Source organism: Chionomys nivalis, chromosome 1, assembly GCF_950005125.1.
Source record: "Chionomys nivalis chromosome 1, mChiNiv1.1, whole genome shotgun sequence".
Taxonomy (NCBI): domain Eukaryota; kingdom Metazoa; phylum Chordata; class Mammalia; order Rodentia; family Cricetidae; genus Chionomys; species Chionomys nivalis.
Window position 1 is genome coordinate 37,247,636 of NC_080086.1, and position 25,049 is coordinate 37,272,684.

The 25,049-nt window shown below is 45.8% G+C and overlaps 1 protein-coding gene across 1 annotated transcript in view; it reads left to right on the forward strand.

The window, feature by feature from the left end:
- The first annotated feature begins 415 nt into the window (after positions 1–415).
- The window catches only part of Lhfpl4 (LHFPL tetraspan subfamily member 4), a 40,242-nt gene continuing 15,608 nt past the window's right edge, over positions 416–25,049 (forward strand). Inside the window, exons 1-2 of the mRNA XM_057787517.1 lie at positions 416–547; positions 1,457–1,943. Coding sequence (XP_057643500.1) covers positions 1,538–1,943 — 406 coding nt within the window. The 5' untranslated portion in view covers positions 416–547; positions 1,457–1,537. The remainder of the gene's footprint in view (positions 548–1,456; positions 1,944–25,049) is intronic.

Here is a 25,049-nt window from a genome sequence, read left to right on the forward strand (position 1 = left end):
TGCCTCCAAGACACAAAGGCGTGGAAGCAGAATGGAGAGACTGAAGGCATTGTCATAGGTGGTAGGTGGAAATCTGGAATCAAGACATAGAGTTCAACGCCTATCAAACAATCCTCTTTTGGGCCCTTCCCCCATACCCACGGGCTTTGTGGGGAGCCAGAACCCCTCAACTCAGGCTGGCAGAAGGGCGTCCCGGCAGTCCCGAGGCCTGCAGTCTGGTCGGGGTGGGGTGTGTGACTCTGGCTGAGGGACCTCAGGGTCACCGTGTCTGACTTTCCCTCTGACTGCCAGAAACTAAAGCGCCCCTCCCCCTCCCCGGTTCCACTCTGCTCAGTTTTTTACGCCCGCGCGGGAGCGCGCCCCGGCTGCGCCGCGCCAGCGCACGGGAGCGCGCTCCTCGGCGCGGGAGCGCGCCCCGAGGAGAGCCCGAGCAAGATGGAGGCCACGCAGAGGACGCCGCCTGGGCCGAGGCATCCACCTCCTGGAGCACCGAGCCCCGGCGCTTGAGCCCTGCCGGTCCTGGATAAGCCATCCCGACCCGGCCCAGGTTGGTCCTCCCGCATCCCTTCTCCGCAGCCGCAGCCTCCGCGCGCGTCCGGCCTGCGTGCAGGGCAGCCACCCCCCAGCTCCGGCCTTACCGGGGCCCAGCCGCTCCCCCGCGCTCCGGCCCGGCCCCTGCCCGCTGCCCTCCCCTCCAGGCCCAGACTGCCCCCTGGCCTCGGGCTCCCTGTCTCCTTGGCCTGAAAAGCCACTCGCCCCGGCCCTGGCCCGCCAATCTTAGACTAGCCCCTCCCCCGCAGCCGACATTCAGCCCCGGCTTCTAAGGAGCACCCCCCACTCCCCATCACTCGTGCAGACCCTCCAGTGTCAGCTCCTGATTCCACGCTAGCCTCATCCTGATTCCAACACTTAGCCCTGGTTACCAGTTCCTGGCCCCTGCCTGGCCCTACTGTAACCTTCCTCATGCCCTCAGTACCAGCCCCTGACAACCTCTTCTCCCCTTCCTTATGGAAAAGCGTCTGTCAGCTTCCAGATTCCCTTCAGACAGCCAGTTCCAGACCCGCTACCCCTAAAAACAGCCCCAGTATGCCCTCCCCAGCTTTCTCTATTAGATGCCTGTTAATGCTTCAGTATTGATCTCCATCTTTCATTGGATCTCCCCATGGTCCCCTCTTATCCCATCACCAGTTCCCAAGCCCCCTCTCCAACTCCCCACCAGCACTTTCTGGTCCCCCCCCACTTCCAACTCCCATGTCCTCATCTCAGCCCCCAACTTTCCCATACTCCTCTTCCTAGGCCCCCAGTACGAAACCTTAGCTAGTCCTTCAAGTCGCCGCCCCAACACTGTCATGACCCCCTCCTAGCTACCCAGCCAGCCCCCAGGTCCGCAGCTCCGCCCCAGGCCCCGCCCTTACGAGTTCCTTGACTCAGGGCTGCTTCTCGCGTGCGTCCCCAGCTCCCGCCCCGCAGCCCGGTGGTCCATCCCGGGCCGGCGGCCCCCTACCAGCAGCCGCCGCCGGCCCCGCCCCCGGGCACCATGCTGCCCTCGCAGGAGGCCTCCAAGCTCTACCATGAGCACTACATGCGGAACTCGCGGGCCATCGGCGTGCTGTGGGCCATCTTCACCATCTGCTTCGCCATCATCAACGTGGTGGTCTTCATCCAGCCCTACTGGGTAGGAGACAGCGTGAGCACCCCCAAGCCTGGCTACTTCGGCCTCTTCCACTACTGTGTGGGCAGCGGGTTAGCGGGCCGCGAGCTCACCTGCCGGGGTTCTTTCACCGACTTCAGCACCATCCCGTCCAGCGCCTTCAAGGCGGCCGCCTTCTTCGTGTTGCTTTCCATGGTGCTGATTCTCGGCTGCATCACCTGCTTCGCCCTTTTCTTCTTCTGCAACACCGCCACCGTCTACAAGATCTGCGCCTGGATGCAACTCTTGGCAGGTAGGGGAGGAGTGGGCGCGGGACCCTCGGCAAAGACGCTGCAGACAGGAACTCTTTCTTGGAAGAGTCAGAGCTATATTCTTCTGCTCTGTTTTGAGACTCTTAAAGGACATCTATTGGGGAGACTATTCAACAGCAGAGCTACCTTAGGCAGGGGGCAAATCCTTAGAAATGGTCTTTGCTTTGGGTCTGTCTGCTTGGAAGCGCAGGGTCTGGGCCAACTGATGGGTTAGCAGTATGTTTGTGCTTCGGAAGGTCTCTGTTGGCTGTCTTTGAGGAAAAAGACACCCCGACCCCCAATGAGGGCTTACTGTTAATGTAGTCAATCTCTGTTATGCTGGGAGGAAAACATAAATTGGAGGGTCAAGATACTTGGCTTGAAATTTGAACTCGCTGGCATTATTGACTTTTTTGAGGTTTTGTTTCCTCATCTGTGAAACAGTACAGAGGATAAACGAAGGGGTCTTTGGTAAACGTTAAAGACCTGTCCTGAGAGAGGAGGAGCTGTCTGTGGCGTTGGTCCTGGGAGCTGTTATGTGGAAAGCTTGCAGCACGAGCCCCCAGAGAGAAGGTCTCCTTCTCCCTGATCCTTGTTCAGGCAGGTTTCTGCGTCACATTCAACGGTGATGAGTTCCTTGAAGTCTCTGAAGTGTTTGACTGGGACGGTCATCTTTCCCTAAGGAAAGGCCTTTTGGGAACAAGATATGCTGAGACAGTTTCCTCTGATCCATTAGTCCTGCGTCCCCGCCCACTCTTCGATCGCAGTCACATTTTGAAAACTCAGCAACCTGGGCATTTGCCTAATTGCAGAAAAGGAGGAGAGAGTTGGGCAGGGCAAAGAGGAGCCTGGGGATGGCAGGGTGGGAAGGAAGATGGGTGGAGGCCAGGGGAAGATTTGATAATGGTGCATTAGAGACGGTTCTTCACAGTAAGCACTTGGGAACATTCAACAAGTGGTCAGCCCTTCAAAAGAGCCCCCCCCAAAGGAAAGGTGATAGCTACTTGCTGGCAATGCTACCGCAGGAAGCATCATAGGCACTTGGCTCCACAGCGCAGTATGTGTTCCCTTGAGTCTTTTCCCTGAAAACACATCTCCATCTTTTCAAGGAGGAGTGTGGGTTTTCAAAACAGCTGGAAGTCACTCAGGGTCAAGTGCTAAGAATACAATAGTGGTCAAGTTAGAAAATTTGACTTGTCACTTGGGTGGAAGGTCAGGGGTGAGGTCAAAGTCATGAGGCTAGTTTGCTTCCCCAGGAGAACTTTTACAAAGGTAGGGAGGAATTCCTACCCCTACTGGGGAGGTCTACCATCTGAAAAGGGCTGGTTGGTTGAAGGAAAGTGCTATATATTCAGGTATGGACATTCTTTTTTTTTAAAGGTGTATTTTTGTTTTTAATTGTGTGTATGTGTGTGTGTAGTTGTTGTTGTTGGTGGTGGTAGTGGTTGATGGTGGTGGTGGTTGATGGTGGTGGTGGTTGATGGTGGTGATAGATGATGGTGGTGGTGGATGATGGTGGTGGTGGTTGATGGTGGTGGTGGTTGATGGTGGTGGTGAATGATGGTGGTGAATGATGGTGGTGGATGATGGTGGTGGTTGTTGATGGTGGTGGTGAATGATGGTGGTGGTTGTTGATGGTGGTGGTGGTTGATGGTGGTGGTAGTTGATGGTGGTGGTGGTTGATGGTGGTGATGGATGATGGTGGTGGTGGATGATGGTGGTGGTGGATGGTGGTGGTGGTGGATGATGGTGGTGATGGTAGATGATGGTGGTGGTGGTGATTGATGGTGGCGGTGGATGATGGTGGTGGTGGTTGATGGTGAATGATGGTGGTGGTAGTAGTGGTTGATGGTGGTGAATGATGGTGGTCATGGATGATGATGGTGCTGGTGGTTGATGTTGGTGATGTATGATGGTGGTGGTGGATGATGGTGGTGGTGGATGGTGGTGGTGGTGGATGATGGTGGTGATGGTAGATGATGGTGGTGGTGGTGATTGATGGTGGCGGTGGATGATGGTGGTGGTGGTTGATGGTGAATGATGGTGGTGGTGGTAGTGGTTGATGGTGGTGAATGATTGTGGTCGTGGATGATGATGGTGCTGGTGGTTGATGTTGGTGATGTATGATGGTGGTGGTGGATGATGGTGGTGGTGGATGGTGGTGGTGGTGGGTGATGGTGGTGATGGTAGATGATGGTGGTGGTGGTGATTGATGGTGGCAGTGGATGATGGTGGTGGTGGTTGATTGTGGTGGTGGATGATGGTAGTGGATGATGGTGGTGGTGATGGTGGTTGATTGTGGTGGTGGATGATGGTGGTGGTGATGGTGGTTGATGATGGTGTTAGTGGTTGATGGTGGTGGTGATGATGGTGATGGTGGATAATGGTGGTGGTGGTGATAGATGATGGTGGTGATGGTGGGTGGTAGTGGTGGTGGATGATGGTGGTGGTGGTGGTGGTGGATAATGTTGGGTGATGGTGGTGGTGGATGATGGTGGTTGTGGATGATGATGGTGCTGGTGGTTGATGGTGGTGGTAGATGATGGTGGTGGTGGATGATGGTGGTGGTGGATGATGGTGGTGGTGGTGCTGGTTGAAGGTGGTGGTGGTGGATGATGTTGGATGATGGTGGTAGTGGTGGATAATGGTGGTGGTGGTGATAGATGATGGTGGTGATGGTGGATGGTGGTGGTGGATGATATTGGGTGATGGTGGATGATGATGATGGTGGTGGTGATTGGTGGTGGTAGATGATGGCGGTGGTGGATGATGGTGGTGGTGGATGATGGTGGTGGTGGTGCTGGTTGAAGGTGGTGGATGATGGTGGTGGTGCTGGTTGAAGGTGGTGGTGGTAGATGATGATGATGGTGGTAGATGATGATGGTGGTGGTGGTGGATGATGGTGGTGGTGGATGATGATGGTGGTGGTGAATGATGGTGGTGGTGGATGATGATGGTGGTGGTGATGATGATGGTGGTGGTGGTGGATGATGATGGTGATGGTGGATGATGATGGTGGTGGTGGATGATGGTGGTGGTGGATGATGATGGTGATGGTGGATGATGATGATGGTGGTGGTGGTTGATGGTGGTGGTGGTGGTAATGTGCACTCAAAGGCAGTTGAGTGTGGAGGCCAGAAGAGGGCATTGGATCCTTTGGAGTTGGAGTTACAGGTAGTTGTAAACTATGAGTACTGGGAGCTGAACTCTGGCCCTCTGTAGGAGCAGCTAGCATCCTTAACCACTGAGTGGTCTATCCAGTCCTCAGAAGTAGATCCTTCTAAATGTGGCTCTTTAAGAACCTTTGAAAAGAACAAGAAAGAGAAATGAAGGGAACAGGGATGCCATTCCACGCTTTCCCATGGGGCCCACAGGTGATGATGTGTGTTTTCATTCTATTTTCTCTTGAAGGCAAGCTGGAAAGACTATATGTTCAGCTTGAACCCTAACTCATCAGCTTTATTGTGGAGTCTGTTGAGGGGTTGCTGACCTCTTGGCCCTCAAATTCTCTGTGAACCATGTAGGATTTTATCTTGGGATTTAATGGGCAGTCCAACAGTGCAATCACTAAAATCTCTAAGATCACCACATTCAAATTTCACCTTCACTTCCCCCTGGTTCAGAGAGGCAACTGACCTACCTCTATGTGAGAGACTTATTCAAAGTCACCACTGGCATGTGAGTGAATTCAGTCTATAGTCACTTTTTTTTTTTTAATTTTTTATTCCTGATCCCTGAGGTCTGAGGGAGCAATTAGCAGAGTTGAGAACTAGATTGCACTTTGCTTAGAGATTTCTGAGTTTTCTAGACAAGTGACTGGTTCTCATTGCCTAATGAAGTGACTCTAGGAAACGGGCCAGCTCTGGGCTACTAGTCGTGGGCTAAAAGTGTTTCATCTTTTTTCTTTTTATTGGCATTTACTTGTTTGTTTATGTCTATGTCTATGTGTGCACACACACATGCATATACTCAAGCACAGGGGTGATTACACTGTGGCACATGCATGGGGGTCAGAGGACAACCTGAGGACTCAGTTCCCCCATCTCATGGGGCCTCAGATGGGATTTGTGTTGGTAAAGTCGCGTGGCAAGTACTTTTATACATTGAGCCTTCTTGCCAACCCTCTCCTTATATCTTAAATAAGCCTTCTTAGTTTTAATCTCCGTTTTCCCATCTGGGACTGAGGACTGTCACTTGGTTGGTTGGAAGTGTACTTCTTAGTCTGTAAGGCTCCTGAAGACAACTCTGACGTCGACCACCCATTTAGAAAGTGAAACATCGGTCATGTCCAGAGTGACAGCTTGGAAGCCTTGTTTGTCATACAGGAATTAGAGCCTTTGTCGTTTGATTCTTGCTCCTTTGGACAAACTGCAAGCCTTTTGAAGAACACCTTATTGACAAACTACAGAGAGATGTCCTTCCTTGTTTCCTTCCCCTCTCCCTCGTTCCCCTCTCTTTCTCTTTCTTTCTTTTGAGACAGGGTCTTACAACTTAGCCCAGACTGTCCTGAAATCCTATTATGTAGACCAGGCTGGCCTCAAACTCACAGAGACCTGCCTGTCTTGCCATCCAAGTGCTTGGATTAAAGACGTGAGCCATTGTGCATGGCTGTGTTTTGTTTTCATGTCTCACTGGTTATGTTATCATCCTGTGGTCAATGCTACAAAGCTGGGGGTCTCAGCCCATTGAGGCAACTCTTATAAAAGAAAATGTTTAATTGAGGACTTGCTTACGGTTTCAGAGGTCAGTTCATTATCATCATGGTGGGGAGCATGGTACCTGGCATGGCAGGGAAGGTGCTGGAGAAGTAGTTGAGAGCTACATCCTGATCTGGAGAGAGAGAGAGAGAGAGAGAGAGAGAGAGAGAGAGAGAGAGAGAGAGAGAGAGAGTTTGAGTTTGGCATGGGCTTTTGAAACTTCAAAGCCCACCCCCAATGACACACTTACCCCCAGCAAAGCCATACCTTCTAATTAGAAATACCTTCTAAGCCTTTAAAATAACTTCCTGGACTAAATATTCAGATATACGAGCCTGCCGGGGCCATTCTTACTCAAACCGCCACAATGGGGTGCACAGCCATCCCTGATGATGTTTGTGTTGCATTAACAAATTAAAACTCAGACTTCCTCTTGGATTAGCTTGACTAAGATAAAGCACGAATTAGAAGTCTCCATGTCTCTCCTGTTGTCTTCTGTCTGGCCCTGTTGCCATTACCTGTGTCTGTCCTATGTTTCTGTGTGTGCCTGAATCTGCGTCTGTGTGTCTGTCCCTCGCAAAGGACTTTGCTCTGTTTTTATTGAATGCACAGAAAACATGGTATGGGAAAGAAATGAGAAGTTCTTTACAGAAATCATAACAGAATTTTAGAAGGAAAGGAGTTGCTTTTGATGCTCAAGAATAGCACAAAACACTGCAAGCAGTGTAATAAACCTGAATCCATGTGTGACTTCCAACATTTATAAGATACTTATTATATAATGTTGCTTTCAACCTGTTGGCTGCTATAAGCAAATGATTAACAAAACACATACATTCATACACATGTACATACATACATACATTATATATGCATGAATCGGAAGCATGTAAGAGTACACAATTTAGGATTAAAGCTATGTATTAGCTTAGGTTATAAACAATGCTTGCACGGGAAATCCAAGGCATAGTAAGGTTGATTACAATGTTCTCTTAAAGGCAGTTTAACCACAAACCTAAGCATGCAGTAGGCTAGCAGACTAAGTCTTAAATAATCTCAAGGCATATTATTGACTCAGCTGCGAAATCCAGAAAAAAATTCAGTACCTTTGGAGTTCAGAGATATTTTCAGAAAAAAATGTGTCACCACATCTGAGCACAAGGATCTTTTTTAAAAATTTTATGTGTACAGATATTTGCCTGCATGTGTGACTGTGCATCATATGTATGTCTGGTGTCCACAGGGATCAGAAGCATGTCAGATCTGAAACTGGAATTACAGATGATGTGAGCTACCACGTGGGTGCTGGGAATTGAACCTAGGTTCTCTGGTCGAACAGTCAATGCTGTTAAACACTGGGGATCACCTCTCCAGTCTGACCCCCAGGATCTTAAGCCTGTGAAGTCAGTCCCTCAGAAAGCTTGCTGCCTGCTTGGGTCAGCAGCCTGGGAGCGCTTGGCAACAGAAACTCAGCTCACACCATCATAAATAAAATGAAATAAAGAGTGCTGAGATTATTGTGTCACATGATTTGAAAATCTGGAGTTTCTGGCTTCAGGGTAGATCCGAATACTCAGGTCATGTCTGAGGCACCCACCTCTTTTTGTTTGTTCCTCTGTGCTGGTTCAGTTTAATCCCACTTGCTCTTAAGGGTAAGAAATAAAACTACCAGCGGCTCTGACTTTGCATAGTTCAAGGTTAGCAATGGCCGTGGAAAGTGAATGCCAGCTGCAAGGTGTGGTGGCACACATCTTTAAACCCAGCATTTAGGAGGCAGAGGCAGAAGCAAAGGCAGTAGTATCTTTGTGAGTTCGAGGGCAGCCTGGCCTACACAGTAAGTTCTAGGACAGACAGGGCTATATAGAGAAACCGTGCCTCAAAAAGCAAAAACTAAACAAAAACAAAGAAAGAATGATGCCAGCGAAAGTTCCAGGGCTGATTTCTATCAGCCCAGCTTCTGCCAGGAAGATACCTTCTAATGAATCACAGTGACTTTGTCTAAGACTCGAATGTGCTCACCCCTGTAACAAACACCCCTGAACCAATAGTAAGAAAGGTGGGTCCCCACAGAGACTGGAAAAGAGGGATCATGAGTAAGACTCTTTATTTTTTTTTTCTTTTTTGTTTTTGTTTTTTGAGACAGGGTTTCTCTGGCAGGGTTTCTCTGTGTAGCTTTGGAGCCTGCCCTGGTACTCACTCTGGTAGACTAGGCTGGCCTTGAACTCACAGAGATCCTCCTGCCTCTGCCTCCCAAGTGGTGGAATTAAAGGTGTGCACCACCACCACCCGGCTTTTTATTTTTTTAAAACAATCTTGTTTTATTATTATTATTTTACATACCAATCCCAGTTCTCCCCTCCTCCCACTCCTCCCATCTTCTTCCCACCCCCCCCACCCCCGCATTCACTCCTCAGAGAGGGTGAGGCCTCTCACGGGGCATCAACAAAGTCTTGGAGGCTTTGGGGCAAGTGTTTATATCTACGGAGCTGTCTCTGGCCAGGTCCTACGCTAGATGTTTCTGCACTGCCTGCATTGTCCCGTCCTTTTTTCACACTTCTGGGACAAAAGGGGAGCTGAGTCTTGATGTGAGTCCTGATGAATCCAAAACCTTCTGCCGCTGAATTGGACTAAGGGAAATGAATCCTCGGGTGATGAGTTAGAGCTGTGAGCAGTGTCAGAAGTGGGGCGAGGAGAGTCACAGGGAACAGACAGGAGACCCAACCTGAAGCCTGACGTGTGAGGACTTAGCCTGGTGTGGTGGCACATCCTAGTACCGAGAGCTGGGGCCAGAGATGATGAGTTCGGGGGCAGTTTGGGCTACACCGTGACCCTATCTAAACAAAAGCAGAAGAGCTGGGACTCTGTCTTTGTGACTGCCTGTCTGTCATGCACAAGGCCTTGGTTTCAGTCCCTGGTGCCTCAGATTTAACAGAATAGAGCACTTGGCTGATACTTTTCAGCTGTGTGGTCTTGGTCAAGTGCATTTGTCTCTCCGAATTTGTTTCCTCATCTGCAAAATAGTTATTATTGTACCTGCTCCAAGAGAATGAGAGAAATGTGTAGACTGGTGCTTCTTCTTCTTCTTCTTCTTCTTCTTCTTCTTCTTCTTCTTCTTCTTCTTCTTCTTCTTCTTCTTCTTCTTCTCCTTCTCCTTCTCCTTCTCCCTCTCCCTCTCCCTCTCCCTCTCCCTCTCCCTCTCCCTCTCCTTCTCCTTCTTCCTTTATTTTGTTTCTCTGTGTAGCCCTGGCTGTGCTGGAACTCACTCTGTAAACCAGGCTGGCCTCAAGCGCACAGAGACTCGCTCGCCGAGTGCTGGGATTAAAAGTGTGCACCACCACCACCTGGATCTCTACGATTTTCGTTATTGTTTTGGAGGGGAGTGAGGAACGGTGGTTTTAATGTGGTCCCCAGTGTGGAGCAGGTACTTTTGATCATCTGAGGCAAGTGGTTTGTTTGTCAAGACTCTGACGCTGAGTTTGAACTCTCTGCAGTGGCCGTGAGACTTGAAAAGTCATCAGCTGACAGTAGACTGGGGAGTGACTGGCTTGCCTAACTCCTCCATTTTATGAATGAAAGAAGAGGCCCAAAGAGAACAAACACCCGAATGGTCACAGAGATGGGAACCTAGGCCTCTCCTCTGTTCCCAGAAAGAAGATGAACCTGGCCCTGGTTCACCAGGTCATGAGTGTGTGCACGTGCCAGGCCATGGTTCGCCAGGTCATGAGTGTGTGCACGTGCCAGGCCCTGGTTCGCCAGGTCATGAGTGTGTGCATGTATCAGGCCTTGCCTGGTGTGTGGAGACTGGCGGGGGTGGGAGGGGGTGGAAGGGGAGTGCCAGCTAGTGCCGTGCAGAGGTGAGCAGCTTCTAGCTGTGTCTGTCACCAGGGTCTCAGGATCTACGACCAGAGGTCATAGGAGTTGCCATAACAGAAACACAGAACTCATGTCCCCTACCGTGTCCTTGGACTTTGGTTTAGGTTGCTTTTGGGAATTATTTATATAAGTTCTTGCTACGTAACCCAAGTTGAATTTTAGTTTGCAATGATCCTCCTGTCTCAGCCTGTCTAGTGGTAGGAATACAGGCCCACTGTGACCACATCTGGATAGGTTTTAGATTTTATTAGTACAGTAAAATTAGTTGTTTAGTTCCATTGGATATATACTGATACATTAAAGTGTATACGGAAGGGATTCTCTCTCTCTCTCTCTCTCTCTCTCTCTCTCTCTCTCTTTCTCCCTTCTTCTTCCCTGGCTTCCTTCATGTTTGTCTCCCTCCTATTCTCCGTCACACCACCCCTTTCCTGAAGACCACCTGTGTACATCACTGTGCTGGACTCTGGGATACTGGGCAACAAACCTTGCTCAGCGTCTAAGAGCTCAAAACAGGAAAGGGATCTTCAAGCCTCTGGCACACACACTAAGTGACTGGATCAGAGGTGTGCTCTAGGGTGTCCAAAGAGGGAGTCCCACAGCTAAGGGCAGACGTGCAGGTGGGCAGAATACTCGTGCACATAACATACTAAAATAAAGAAATTAATTTTTTTTTTAGATTTGATTCTCTTGTTTGCTCTATTTATTTTTAAAGTTAGCTCATAAGGCAAAGGGTTTCATTTGGGTACATTAAGAAATGAGTCATTGTAATTCGTTCTTATTTACCCCTCCCTCATTATTCCTGCTGTCCCTCCTCCCCTGCCTCCCCCCCCAAATTGTCCTTCCTTCTGTTTTATATTTTATTATTATTTTAATTGACTTTTATTGAGCTAAACATTTTTTTCTCTGCTCTTCTCCCTGCCTCTCCCTTCCCCTTTAACCCTTTCCTGTGGTCCCCATGTTCCCAATTTACTCAGGAGATCTTGTTTCTTGCTACTTCCCATGTAGATTAGATCTATGTAAGTCTCTCTTAGGGTCTTCTTTGTTGTCTAGGTTCTCTGGCATTGTGAATTGTAGGTTGGTTTTCTTTGCTTTATTTTAAAAACCACTTATGAGTGAGTTCATTTAATAATTGTCTTTCTGGGTCTGGGTTACCTCACTCAAAATGCTCCATCCATTTGCCTGCAAATTTCAAGATGTCATTATTTTTCTCTGCTGTGTAGTACTCCATTGTGTAAATGTACCACATCTTCTTTATCCATTCTTTGGTTAAGGGGCATTTAGGTTGTTTCCAGGTTCTGGCTATGACAAACAGTGCTGCTATGAACATAGTTGAGCACATGTCCTTGTGGCATGATTGAACATCCTTTGGATATATACTCAAAAGTGGCATTGCTGGTTCTTGAGGAAGGTTGTTTCCAAATTTTCTGAGAAATTGCCACACTGATATCCAAAGGAGCTGTACCAGCTTGCATTCCCACCAGCATAGGAGGAGTGTTCCCTTTACCCCACAACCTCTCCAGCATAAGTTGTCATCAGTGTTTTGTGTGTGTGTGTGTGTGGTTTTTCGAGACAGGGTTTCTTTGTAGCTTTGGAGCCTTGATGGAGGAAGGTCATTGGTTAAAAATAAAGAAACTGCTTGGCCCTCATAGGTTAGAACATAGGTGAGTGGAGTAAACAGAACAGAATGCTGGGAGGAAGAGGAAGTGAGCTCAGATGCAGGGCAGCTCCTCTGAGAGACAGATGCCATGCTCCCCTCTCCCTGGCAGACGTGATGAAGCTCCGACCCAGGATGGACATAGGCTAGAATCTTCCCAGTAAGCGCTCCTTGGGGTGCTACACACATGAATAGAAATGGGTCAAGCAGTGTTTAAAAGAATACAATTTGTGTGTCATTATTTTGGGGCATGAGCTAGCTAGGCGGCCGGGAGCTGGGTAGCAGGAACGCCAGCCCACAGCTCCTTCAACAGAGCCTGTCATGGAACTAGCCCTTGTAGACCAGGCTGGCCTCTAACTCACAGAGATCTGCCTGCCTCTGCCTCCCAAGTACTGGGATTAAAGGCGTGCGCCACCATCACCCAGCGTCATCAGTGTTTTTGATCTTGGCCATTCTTACAGGTGTAAAATGGAATCTCAGAGTTGTTTTGATTTGCATTTCTCTGATGACTAAGGATGTTGAGCATTTCTTTAAGTGTCTTTCAGCCGTTTAGATTCCTCTGTTGAGAGTTCTCTGTTTAGGTCTGTACTCCATTTTTTTTTTTTTTTTTTTTTTTTTTGGATTTTTTGAGACAGGGTTTCTCCGTAGCTTTTGGTTCCTGCCCTGGAACTAGCTCTTGTAGACCAGGCTGGCCTCGAACTCCCAGAGATCCACCTGCCTCTGCCTCCCGAGTGCTGGGATTAAAGGCGTGCGCCACCACCGCCCAGCTTGTACTCCATTTTTTTTTTTAATTGGGTTATTTGTTCTTTGAATGACCAATTTCTTGAGTTCTTTGTATATTTTGGAGATCAGACCTCTGTCTGATGTGGGGTTGGTGATGATCTTTTCCCATTCTATAGGCGGCTATTTTGTCTTGTTGACTGTGTCCTTTACAGAAGCTTTCAGTTTCAGGAGGTCCCATTTATTAATTGTTTCTCTCAGTGTCTGTGCTACTTAGGTTTTATTTAGGAAGCAATCTTCTGTTCCAATGCATTCAAGTGCACTTCCCACTTTCTCTTCTATGAGGTTCAATGTGGCTGGCTTTATGCTGAGGCCTTTGATCCATTTGGACTTGAGTTTTGTGCATGGTGGCAGATATGGATCTATTTTCCTTCTTCTACATGTTGATATCCAGTTACAACAGCACCATTTGTTAAAGATGCTTTCTTTTTTCCATTTTATATTTTTGCTTCTTTGCCAAAAATCAGGTGTTCGTAGGTGTGTGGATTAATATCCGGGTCTTCAATTTGGTTCCATTGGTCCTCCTGTCTGTTTTTAATGCCAATACCAGGCTGTTTTCAGTACTGTAGCTCCATAGTAGAGTTTGAAGCCAGGGATTGTGATGCCTCTAGAAGTTCTTTTATTTTATAGGATTGTTTTGGTTATACTATTTTTTGCTTTTCCAAGTGAAGTTGAGTACCGTTCTTTCAAGTTCTGTTAAGAATTTTGCTGGGATTTTGATGGGCATTGCATTGAATCTGTAGATTGCTTTTGGTAAGAATGCCATTTTTACTATGTTAATTCTACCTAACCAAGAGCATGGGAGATCTTACCACTTTCTGATGTCTTCTTCAAATTCTTTTTTCAAAGATTTAAAGTTCTTGTTATACAAGTCTTCCACTTGTTTGGTTAGAGTTACTCTGAGATATTTTATGCTATTTGTGGCTACTGTGAAGGGTGATGCTTCTCTGATTTCTTTCTCAGCCCTTTTATCATCTGTGTACAGGAGGGCTACTGATTTTTTTAAAAAATTAATCTTGTATCCTGCTACATTGCTGAAAGTGTTTATGAGTTGTAGAAGTTCCTTGGTAGAATTTTTGGGGTCGCTTATGTAAACTATCATACCATCAGCAAATAGTGAGAGTTTGACTTCTTCCTTTCTGATTTGTATCCCCTTGGTCTCCCTTTGGTGTCTTATTGCTCTAGCTAGGACCTCAAGAACTATATTGAATAGATATGGAGAGAGTGGACAACCTTGTCTTGTTCCTGATTTCAGTGGGATTGCTGGGAGTTTCTCTCCATTTAGTTTGATGGTGGCTGTTAGCTTACTGTATATTGCCTTTATTATGTTTAGGTATGTTCCTTGTATCCCTGCTCTCTCCAAGACCTTTATCATGAAGGCAAAAAAAAAAAAAAAAAAAAAAAAAAAAAAAAAAAACTTCTTTCATTTTAGAAAAATTGGGTTTTCATCCCTCAGTTTCTGACACCACATGACCAGTGCCTTAGGTACCTGTAGCCTTAGCTTGAGCTGTTGTTGCTGCGCCTCCCCAACATGGGGCGCTGTTCCTGCAGTCTATAAACCAAAATAACCCCCCCCCCCGTGCAAATTATTTCTACCCACCCCCAAGACTTTCATAGACTGTTTGGAAAGTTTAACACACATAGCAGAGAACCTGAAGGGTAAAGAGGCCTGCAGTTATACACACACCCAATTCCCACCATCCTTTCTTTCTGCCAGAAGTGACCATTGTTGAGTGTCTTCTCTGGAGAATTCCATAAATGTACAAGCAAAGGCAAACTTAAAAAAAAAAAATACAAAGCATGAATGTCTCGCAGGTAGGTATCAATCGCTGCTTAACAGATTATCCCACACAACAGCCATAGAACTGGGGGCAAGCAAGTATCTCATTGGTTAGATACTTGCTGCCACCAAGCCTGGGGACCTGAGTTCAATGCCAGGAACCTACAGGGAGGAAGGAGAGCGCTGATTCCTCTGGTCCTCTAGCCTCCGCACATGCACAGTGGCATGCCCATCCCCTGCCCCCATTAAAAAACAGGTCTGGGGCTCTGAATCCCACAAATCGGAGCAGAGCAGCTAGGGGCAGGGAGTTCTGCCTGAGCATCCTTTGAGAGGCTACACCCACATGGTGGAAGGAGAGAGCCAGCCTCTTCAAATTGTCCTCTGCCTTCTACACATGTACTGTGGCGTACCGCAGCACACACACACCGAAGTAAGTTTAAAAAGTTAAAGTCAAAAATATAGGCAGGGTGCAGTAGAGTACAGCTTTACCACAACACCCAAGAGGCAAAGGCAAGTAGATCTCCGTAGGTCGGGGACAGCCTGGACTATGTAAGACTCTGGCTCAAAAATAAGTAAATAAATAAAAGTCAGCTCTTTGTGACCAGAGTTGCAGATTTTGTTCTGTCTTTATCTTTTGACTTTGTCTGTATATTCCTCCCATGCGGTGAGATTGTTGTTTTTGTTGGTGGTGTTTTTTTTTTTTTTTTTTTTTTTTTTTTTGGTTTTTCGAGACAGGGTTTCTCTGTGGCTTTGGAGCCTGTCCTGGAACTAGCTCTTGTAGACCAGGCTGGTCTTGAACTCACAGAGATCCGCCTGGCTCTGCCTCCCGAGTGCTGGGATTAAAGGCGTGCGCCACATGAAAGACCTCCAGGGCAGGGAGACTCTCACTCAAGTCTCCGGATAACACGACCCGCCCCCCCCCCCCAGGAACTCATGAGAGACTGTCCTTGCTGCAATCACATGAGGTTTATTGACAGGACAGAAGCCAGTGTACTCACTGGGACCAAAACTCATTTCCCATGCAGGGGCAGAGAGTTCGACCCCGAGTAGGTGTGAGAAGGGGTATTTAAGGGAAGAAACCACAACCCAGTAATCCAAAGGGGGTAGGGAGGGCACCATTGGAAAATTCCGAAAATACCAGTGATTATTGAAAATTTCCAAAAATACCAGTGATAATCACAAGGGGGTAACTCCCTGTTTCTCAAGATTATTTTTAAGATTATAATCTAACTTTATTTTTAGCTAGTTCCTGAAACAGAGTCACTGAACCAACTAATCTAGATTTTTGGCTCTCCTCTTCCTGCTAGATTTTTGGCGCTATTTTTCCTGTTACAGGGGTCTGGATTTATCCGGGTCTTTTAAACACAAGCAAAATATTGATGCTCCCTTTCAGCTTCTGGGTTAGTGTTATTCTTCTAGAGGCCCTAAGTAAACTGCTCTGGGATTAAAGTAGTTGATGATGATAAATACATGAAATGGGGAGAAGATGAAATCAAGAAGCTTTCAGAAAAATAATAACCCAGCCAGGTGGTGGTCCACACTTTTAATCTCAGCACTTGAGAGTCAGAGGCAGGAGGATGTCTGAATTGTAGGCCAGCCTGGTCTATAAAATGAGTTCCAGGACAGTCAGGACTACACAGAGATGCCCTGTCTCAAAAGAAGAAGAGGAAGAGGAAAAAGGAGGAGGAGGAGAAGAAGAAGAATGACCCAGCCGTAGTTCACTGCCACTGCCAGCCCAGCCCATTCCGCATCTCTTTGCTTCTCCCCTACTAAGTGACACAGTGAACATCTTGGGCCAGAAGGCTGTGCCCAGCACATCTGGAGTAGGTGCCTAGTAAGTGCCTATTGCTTTCTTGTTTGTTTTTAGTACTTTTTCTTTTTTTTTTACTTGACTTTTTTTTATTCTTTTTTAATTAAAATTTCCGCCTCCTTCCCGTTTTCCATTTCCCTCCCCGTTTTCCATTTCCCTCCCCCTCCTCCCACATATTGCCCCCTCCCCCCACTCCCCTCCCCCTATCCCCACTCCTCTTCTCCTCCTCCCACTCCATTCCCCCTCCCTCTCCATACCGAAGAGCAGTCCAAATTCCCTGCCCTGCGGGAAGTCCAAGGTCCTCCCACTTCTATCTAGGTCCAGGAAGGTGAGCATCCAAACAGGCTAAGCTTCCACAAAGCCAGTTCATGTATTAGGATCGAAACCTAGTGCCATTGTCCTTGGCTTCTCATCAGCCTTCATTGTCCGCCATGTTCAGAGAGTCCAGTTTCAACCCATGCTTATTCAGTCCCAGTCCAGCTGACCTTGGTGGGTTCCCAATAGATCAGTTCCACTGTCACAGTGGGTGGGTGCACCCCTCGTGGTCCTGACTTCCTTGCTCATGTTCTCCCTCCTTCTGCTCCTCATTTGGACCTTAAGAGCTCAGTCCGTTGCTCCAAATTGGGTCTCTGTCTCTATCTCGATCCATCGCCAGATGAAGGTTCTAAGGTGATATGCAAGATATTCATCAGTATAGGATAGGGTCATTTCAGGTTCCCTCTCCTCAGTTGCCCAAGGTACCAGCTGGGGACATCTCCCTGGACACCTGCAAGCCCCTCTAGAGTCAAGTCTCTTGCCAACCCTAAGATGGTTCCCTTAATTAGGATATATATTTCACTGCTCCCGTATCCACACCTTCCTATATCCCAACCATCCCATTCCCCCAAGCTCCCCCCATCCTCCCCTTCTCACGTTTCTCACCCTATTTCCCCTTAGTCCCATGCCACCTCACCCGCAAGTTCCCAGTTTTTGCCTGGCAATCTTGTCTACTTCCTCTATCAAGGCGGATGACTATACGTTTTTCTTTGGGTTCACTTTCTTATTTAGCTTCTCTAGGATCACAAATTATATGCTCAATGTCCTTTATTTATGGCTAGAAACCAATTATGAGTGAGTACACTCCATGTTCCTCTTTTTGGGTTTGGGATACCTCACTCAGGATAATGCTTTCTATTTCCATCCATTTGCATGCAAAATTCGAGAAGCCATTGTTTCAGTGGCGATTTCTCAGGAAATTTGGGATCAACCTACCCCAAGATCCAGTAATACCACTCTTGGGAATATACCCAAGAGATGTCCTATCATATGACAAAAGTATCTGTTCAACTATGTTCATAGCAGCATTGTTTGTAATAGCCAGAACCTGGAAACAACCTAGATGCCCTTCAATGGAAGAATGGATGAGAAAGTGTGGAATATATACATATTAGAGTACTACTCAGCGGTACTTTTTATTTTCTATACAGCATCTTGCTAAGTAGCCCAACTAGACTGGAAACTTGTGGCAACCTTCCTGTCTCAGCCTTTTAAGTGCTGGGAGTACAGGCACGAGCCACCATGCACCCACAAGTGTCCAGTCGAGTGGACGAGTGAAAGATGACATGTAAATCCTCGCTCTATCACCCACTCCTTCAGAGGGAGCAGTACCCGGTGCTGACTTACGATTATATCATCAGTTACAAGTCCTTAGGGATTTTACATCATCTCTGAGTTTCCTTTCATAATAAATGAGCAGACTCATAGTGTCTTAACTGGCTTTGGACTGCAGAAACAGGATGTTACATGGGTAAACTTATAATGAGCAGAAGTTTATTTATTTATTTTGGCTTGTTAAGACAGACTTTTGCTATGTAGCCCAGGTTGGCCACAGACTCATAGGCATCCTCCTATTTCTGCCTCCTGAGTTCTGGTATCGTGCGGCATGAAGTGACATACCCAGTTATGGTTGTGTGTCTTTATTTGTTTATTTATAACAATTTCATGATGCCCAGGCTGGCCTCAAACATTGTATGAGCTTTCAACTTATGCTTTTCCTGCCAGTGATTCCCTTCAAGGGCTAGGGTTACAGGTGTGTGCTACTATGCCTGTATAACAAAAATGCCCCTCCTTTCTTTTCCTGGAGATCTTGGCTGTATCTCACAAGACATCCTTTTCAAAAGTGTGTGTTATGACTTATGGCAGTGTGGGTGACCCTGGCAGGTCCCATTGAGGGTAGGAGAGGCTGTGGCAGGTGGAAGACAGACAGAGAACTCGGGTATAGAGTTTATTTAGTGGGTATTGGGAGGGTATAAGGGTAGGAGGGTTATGGAGGAAAGAAAGAGAGAGGGAAGGAGAGAGAGGAAGAAGAAGCAGAAGCAGAAGCAGAAGCAGAAGCAGAAGCAGAAGCAGAAGAAGAAGAAGAAGAAGAAGAAGAAGAAGAAGAAGAAGAAGAAGAAGAAGAAGAAGAAGAAGAAGAAAGAGGAAGAGAAGGAGGAGAAGGGAGCAGCAGAGGCTGCCTGTTTAGAAGAAGAATGGAAGAGAAAGAGAAGGGGCACAAGATCAGCTTACCTTGGTGGGAAGGGGGAGATTGGGAGTGGGCAGAGCTTGTTTCTTAAAGGGACAGGGTACCCAGGTGACAGGGCAGGCCAGCATAATTATAATTATAATTATAATATTGTGTGCATGTGAAAAAGCCATGTGTTCTGTGTATGGTGCTAGGGATTGATACCAGGGCCTCACACATGCTAGGGAAGCATGCTCTACTACTGAGTGTACCCAGCTGGTTAATGGTTCTTGAGGCTGGGAAGTACAAGGCTGAGGGTCTGGCATCTGGTAAGGGCTTGCTTGCTGCTCCATAGCATGAAGAAGGCATTACAGGGCTGGGAGCAGAAGGGACTGAATTCTTCTATGGGGATCAACTCCTGAACACCTCTGAAAGGTCCCCCTGCCAACATTGCATATCAGTTTTGTAATCCATGGGGAACATGTTTAGGCAGAGACAAATAGAAACCACTCTGCAGAGCCATTGGAAGGTTGTTATAGGCACAGCGAGTCCCTGGCTCAGTAAATGCTTGTGGTTGTAAATCATTGTTGTGTGACCCATGTCAAATAACTGTGCTAGAAAAGGGAAGGGGAAGTGAAAGGTAGAAGGGGTTGGAGGAGGAGCTTCACAAGAACCTTGGGAGTCCAGCCTTGGAGGTTGGGTCTTATTTACAGGTCATGGTGATCACTTTTAGGAGTGTGAGTGAGCAGGGCTGGGCATGGGTTTAGGAAGATGGTGGCGGTGGCAGCAGCTGGGAAGGTGCATTGTATGAAGGCTTCCTAGGAGGCTGGGAGCCAAGAAGATGAATGTGAAAGTGATGGTTCTGGAAAGATGTGAGACTGTGGAAGGGTGAGGAGCCCATTTGGGAGACCACTGGGGGTTTTTGTGGGCTGGGGGTAAGGCAGGTGCCGAACTTGCTTTGTGGGTGGCTGAGGCTCTGAAGTAGCATCCTCAGAGGATACAGGAGGAGGACCATGTTTGTGACAGGGCAAGACAAGTTCCTCTGGGGGAAGTGCTGAATTTGGGGGCCCTGGAGAATATGCAAGGGAGAGTCCAAGTTTGGCCAGATGTTTCGCTCTGGAGTCAAAAAGAGAGAGGTCCATTGTGAAGCTGAACGTCTGAGGTTTCATCCAATGAACCTGAGTGTGAACAAAAGAGCCCCAGGAAAAGGTGCGGAAGGAGAAGAGGGACTATCTCAGAACACCGTCCATCACAGGACAGGCAGCAAAGAAGCCAGAAAAGGGGGCTAAGAGAGGAGTTTGAGCAGTAGAGGGCAAGCAGCAAGTGAGAAGCTGAGGAAGGTACATAGAAGGAGACCGTTCTGATGGGAGGCACTGGCACCACCTGGGATGAGGTGAGGAGAGCTGAGGCTTTTCAGTCCAGTGCTGGTGACTGTTCAGGCCAGCAGATACCTGGCAAGTCCTCTGCCACTGTACATTTCCCATCCTGGAAGCTTGTACTGGATGAAACTATCCTTCAAAATGAAGAAGAAAGCTGGGCATGGTGGCATTTCCCTGTCATCATTGCTACTCCGAGGGCTAAAACAGGAAGATCATGACTTCAAAACAAGGAAATCTAAGGAACTTTCTTTAAAGTATACCTGTCTTACCAAGTTATGTGAAGAGGAACGCTAAAAAAGAAATCACACACTAGCTCAGAATTGAGTATAATAAAATATTATTTATTTAGGGGTAGACTCACAGATCAAATCCTTTGCTTGAACAGGGAACAGCAATCTATTCCAGCAGCCAGGAAAGAGGCCAGATGCATGCTTTACATCAGCATATATAGTATATGAGGCCATGCCCAGGTGGGAGGGTAACTTAAAAGCTACTGGCTATAGGAATTCCTACAGCACCTCCCCCTTTTGTTTAAATAAGAGAGTTCTAAGCCTAATAAAAAATTATATACAATAAGAACAAATATATCAAGCAAGAAACGTGATAAATATTTCAATAATTATCCTATCCTAAGGAGTTTAAGTCTTGTGTAATAAATAACTTGGCCAAGTCATGAGAGGAAAGTAACTACAGCTATCTAGTCTTCAACCCCATTGAAGACCCAAGAAGGGAAATAATATTAATTGAGTAAGCAACTTCCAAAATGTGCAATAAATGACAGAGACAACTAATACCTGGGCAATCATCCAAAGTCTCATTTGCAATGTTGTAGCAGCCAACTTTGGCTAAGGCCTAGAGTAACTGACAGACCATTTTCAGTGGCAAGAAATTTTTCGAAAACTTTCTTACCCTGTCTTGGCAAGGCTTGACAGTCTTTTTTCTTGTATCCTGCTTGTCCTGTCTGGACATTGTACATTTTGTCAGTGGTTAATGCATGGACAGTTCCTTGCCCAAAGGCCAGTTTTGCCAAGAAGAAAACAAGCTCCAAGTGGAGTGTCTTCGATGTTCAACATTCTCTTGGGAATATATCGGTGTTGCCAGGAGCAATTGTGTCTCATATCAACAGAACCCTAAGTTATCTAAATGCCATATTCTACAGCTCTTTGAAGTGGTTGAAGATTATCTATTTATGCAGAATACAATCTCTATGTATCTAAAGAACCTGATTATTCTAACTATAAGTATGACAAACATGGATGACTATTGACCTATTATTCTTAATACCTATATAAATTAAAGACTAAGACTTCATATTAGACTATTAAACAATCTTTAAACAACTATACAACATATGAGGACAATGATCTCAAAATGTAAACAATGTATAAGTATCTTTATCAGAGGTAGAAATGTATATTGCAATATGATCAATATATCCTAAAATTGTATCAATATACAAAATGTCTTAAGGAGAGGTAGAAGCATGCATGCATATACTATACAAAATAACTTTGCCTAGGTCTACAAATATTGTAGATGAAAATAGGAACATAGTCAATATAATTTAATTCAATATAAATTAAGTTTGTATTTATACCAATGTAAATAATAACTCACAAGTATTTACTCCATTACTCACTATTATTAGTGTGAGTAAACTCACATTAATCTATTATCCCATCCAATTTCCCTTTTTTTCCAAAGATCTTCCTGAGCCTACATAATTTCCCCCAAACCCCAACCCTATAACAGTTATAATCAACCCCTAAATGATGGCCCTAACCCTGAGGACAAACTTTGTTGGGAGAGGGGATGTTGTCTTCTAGAATTACTTCCAGCCGTCATGGGAGCAATGTTCTTTCCATGGGATCCTGTGAAAGTAAAATGATGGTTAAGTTCCAAGATTACTGTCTGGTATAATTGCAAATAGTCTCTGAGTATTTGGTAGGGTTTTTCTGAGGTTCCTATTTGGAGATCTGGCCAGAACATTGTAAAAAAGTGCATGATTTCAGCTAACCTAGTTGGAACCATCTTGAGCAGCTGGTACCCAAAAACAGGTCTTATAGTAGCGCTATCAGCATCAGGACGTCATATCAACCAGGTGGAGTTGTTGTTGTGGGGCCCCATCTTCTTCCTGGAAACTTCAAAGATTACTGCAAGAAAATTCATTGTAGAAAACTTAGACATTATTTATACAAACATATACTCAATGAAAGATACAATAGAGGCAAAAATAGGTATGAAGAAATGTATGTTTTTTTCTAAATTCGTTTTCCTTTCTGTCCCATACCAAATGGCTCCTGACATGAGACAGAAATTCTGAAATTTTCTTTTAACAACATGCTTGAATTAAGAGGACAGAGCCATTGCCCAACTCCAAAGCCAGTTCTATATATTCATAAATGTATCTATTTTTATCACCTGTCTTTATAAGTCATATTTCTTTTTCTTGATGATCCTTGTTGGACAGTTATTTTTCCTTCTGTCAACATCCAAACATCCAGGGTCTCTTGAATTTTTGAAGATGTGATTTTCCTGTAAAGACAAGAGCAGAACCATGCCCCACCCATTATGAGGTTTCCTTACCACCTGATTGGTTGTCACCTCTGTGGATGAGCTATCATTTGTCAAGAGATTTATCTTTTTCAAACAGAATCTTTATTAATTTTGATGGTATTCTTTTCTTCTACGGTTGAAACAAGAGCAAAACCCCTTCCCCAACATAGCACATCTCCTGGCTTTCATTGTGAGGTCAAGATATCCTTGAAATACACCAGCTGATTTAATTCAGAAGATTTAGGAAATCTTGCATATTATTTCCAATGGCTGACTTACAAAGTATTGGCATAGGGTGGAGCTATTGAGCATTCCCTGTGGGAGATAGTCCATTGATATCTCCTAGAAGGCTGAGAAGTATTATAAGTAGGTACTGTGAAGGCAAATTTTTTTTGTCCTTATCTTGTAAAGGTATAGTGAAGAAACAATCTTTCAAACCAATAACTATAAGAGGCCATCCTTTTGGTAATAGAGAAGGCAGAGGAATCCCAGATTGTAGAGGGTCCATAGTTTGAATTACCATGTTGACAGCCTTAGATCTGTCACCATTCTCCATTTACCAGATTTCTTTTTAACATCAAATACAGGAGAATTCCAAGGACTGGTTGATTCTGCAATATGACGAGCATCTAGTTGTTCCTGTATCAGCTGTTCTGAAGCCTGCAGTTTGTCTTCTGTTAATGGCCACTGTTTAACCCATATGGGTTTCTCAGTTAACCATTTGAAAGGTAGGGCTGTTGGTACCTCCAAAGGTTTGCTAGTTGCTTTGTGTTCTTGTACAGCCTGAATGGCTGGTGACATTTGTATATGGAACCTTATAATATCCTTCCTAGAATTATGAGTTCCTAGGACGGCAGATAATCTGGGTATTCCACTGCTGCAGCAGGTCATGACCCCATAAATTCACTGCAATATTAGCCACCTAAGGCCTCAGCCTTCCTCACTGACCTTATGGCCCTATGCATTCAACCCATCTCATGCTTTGTTTAACTTGAGATAGGGTTCCAATTTCTAGTAATTGAACATCTGCCTCTTGAAGAGGCCAATTTGGATGCCAAGATTCTGGAGTAATGATACTCACATCCACACCTGTGTCTATCAAACCCACAATTACAGCGCCATTTAATGCACTCTTTAGCTTTGGTCTTTGATCATTTATAGAAGTCTGCCAGAATATACATTTCTTATTTCCTGTAGGAATTTTTGATTTGCCCTCCATGTTTATGCCATCATCTATAACACTATGGTCTTTTACAGAAGACTCTGGATTTTTTAAATTTTCCTAGTGAGACATGTTCTCCACAGTGATGGGGAATGATGGGCCACTTTTGGCTTGGGGACCTGCGAGAGGCCCCTCAAAGAGTTTCCTGATGGTATTGGGTTGCCTTGTCTGTCTTTTGTTGGTCTGCATTCATTGGTCCAATGTCGGCCTTTGCCACACCTTCTACATATACCTGAAGGCTGAGTCCTTCTATTCTTGCCATTCCCAGAGGAGATATTATTCCTAGTCTACAATCCCTTCTTAGATGTCATATTCTACCACAATTAAAACATTTGGCATATTGATGTCTCCTCATATCTTTGGAAATTGCTTCTCCTACCCAAGATTCAGTATTATAATCAAATGTCTCAGTGTTCACTGCATGAAGGATCCATTCATCCATTGGTGCTGATCTAACCTTTAAAGGCTCAAGTATCTTTTTGTATTCTAAGTTGGCATTTTCAAAAGCCAGAGATTCAATAAGTACTCATCTAGCATCTAATAGACTCCTATTTGCACAGCCTTAGTTAATCTTATTAAAAAGTCACTAAAGAGTTCTTTCTAGCCCTGTTTAACCATGGTATATGATTCAATTCATTTTCCTGCTTCTTGAAACCTGTCCCAAGCATTTAAGGCTGCTTTGTGGCATAGGGACAAGATTGGTTCATCATAAAGAGCTTGAGCCTGTGGGTCAGCATAAGTGCCCTCACCAAGAATTTGATCTTGGGAAGTCTCAAGTCCTTTTGGTTTTCCCTGTTGTTCTAAAATTTTCACCTCTCCTCTGAAATAGCATTTAAACATCAATTGAGGCCCATAATCCAGGACTGCTGACACTA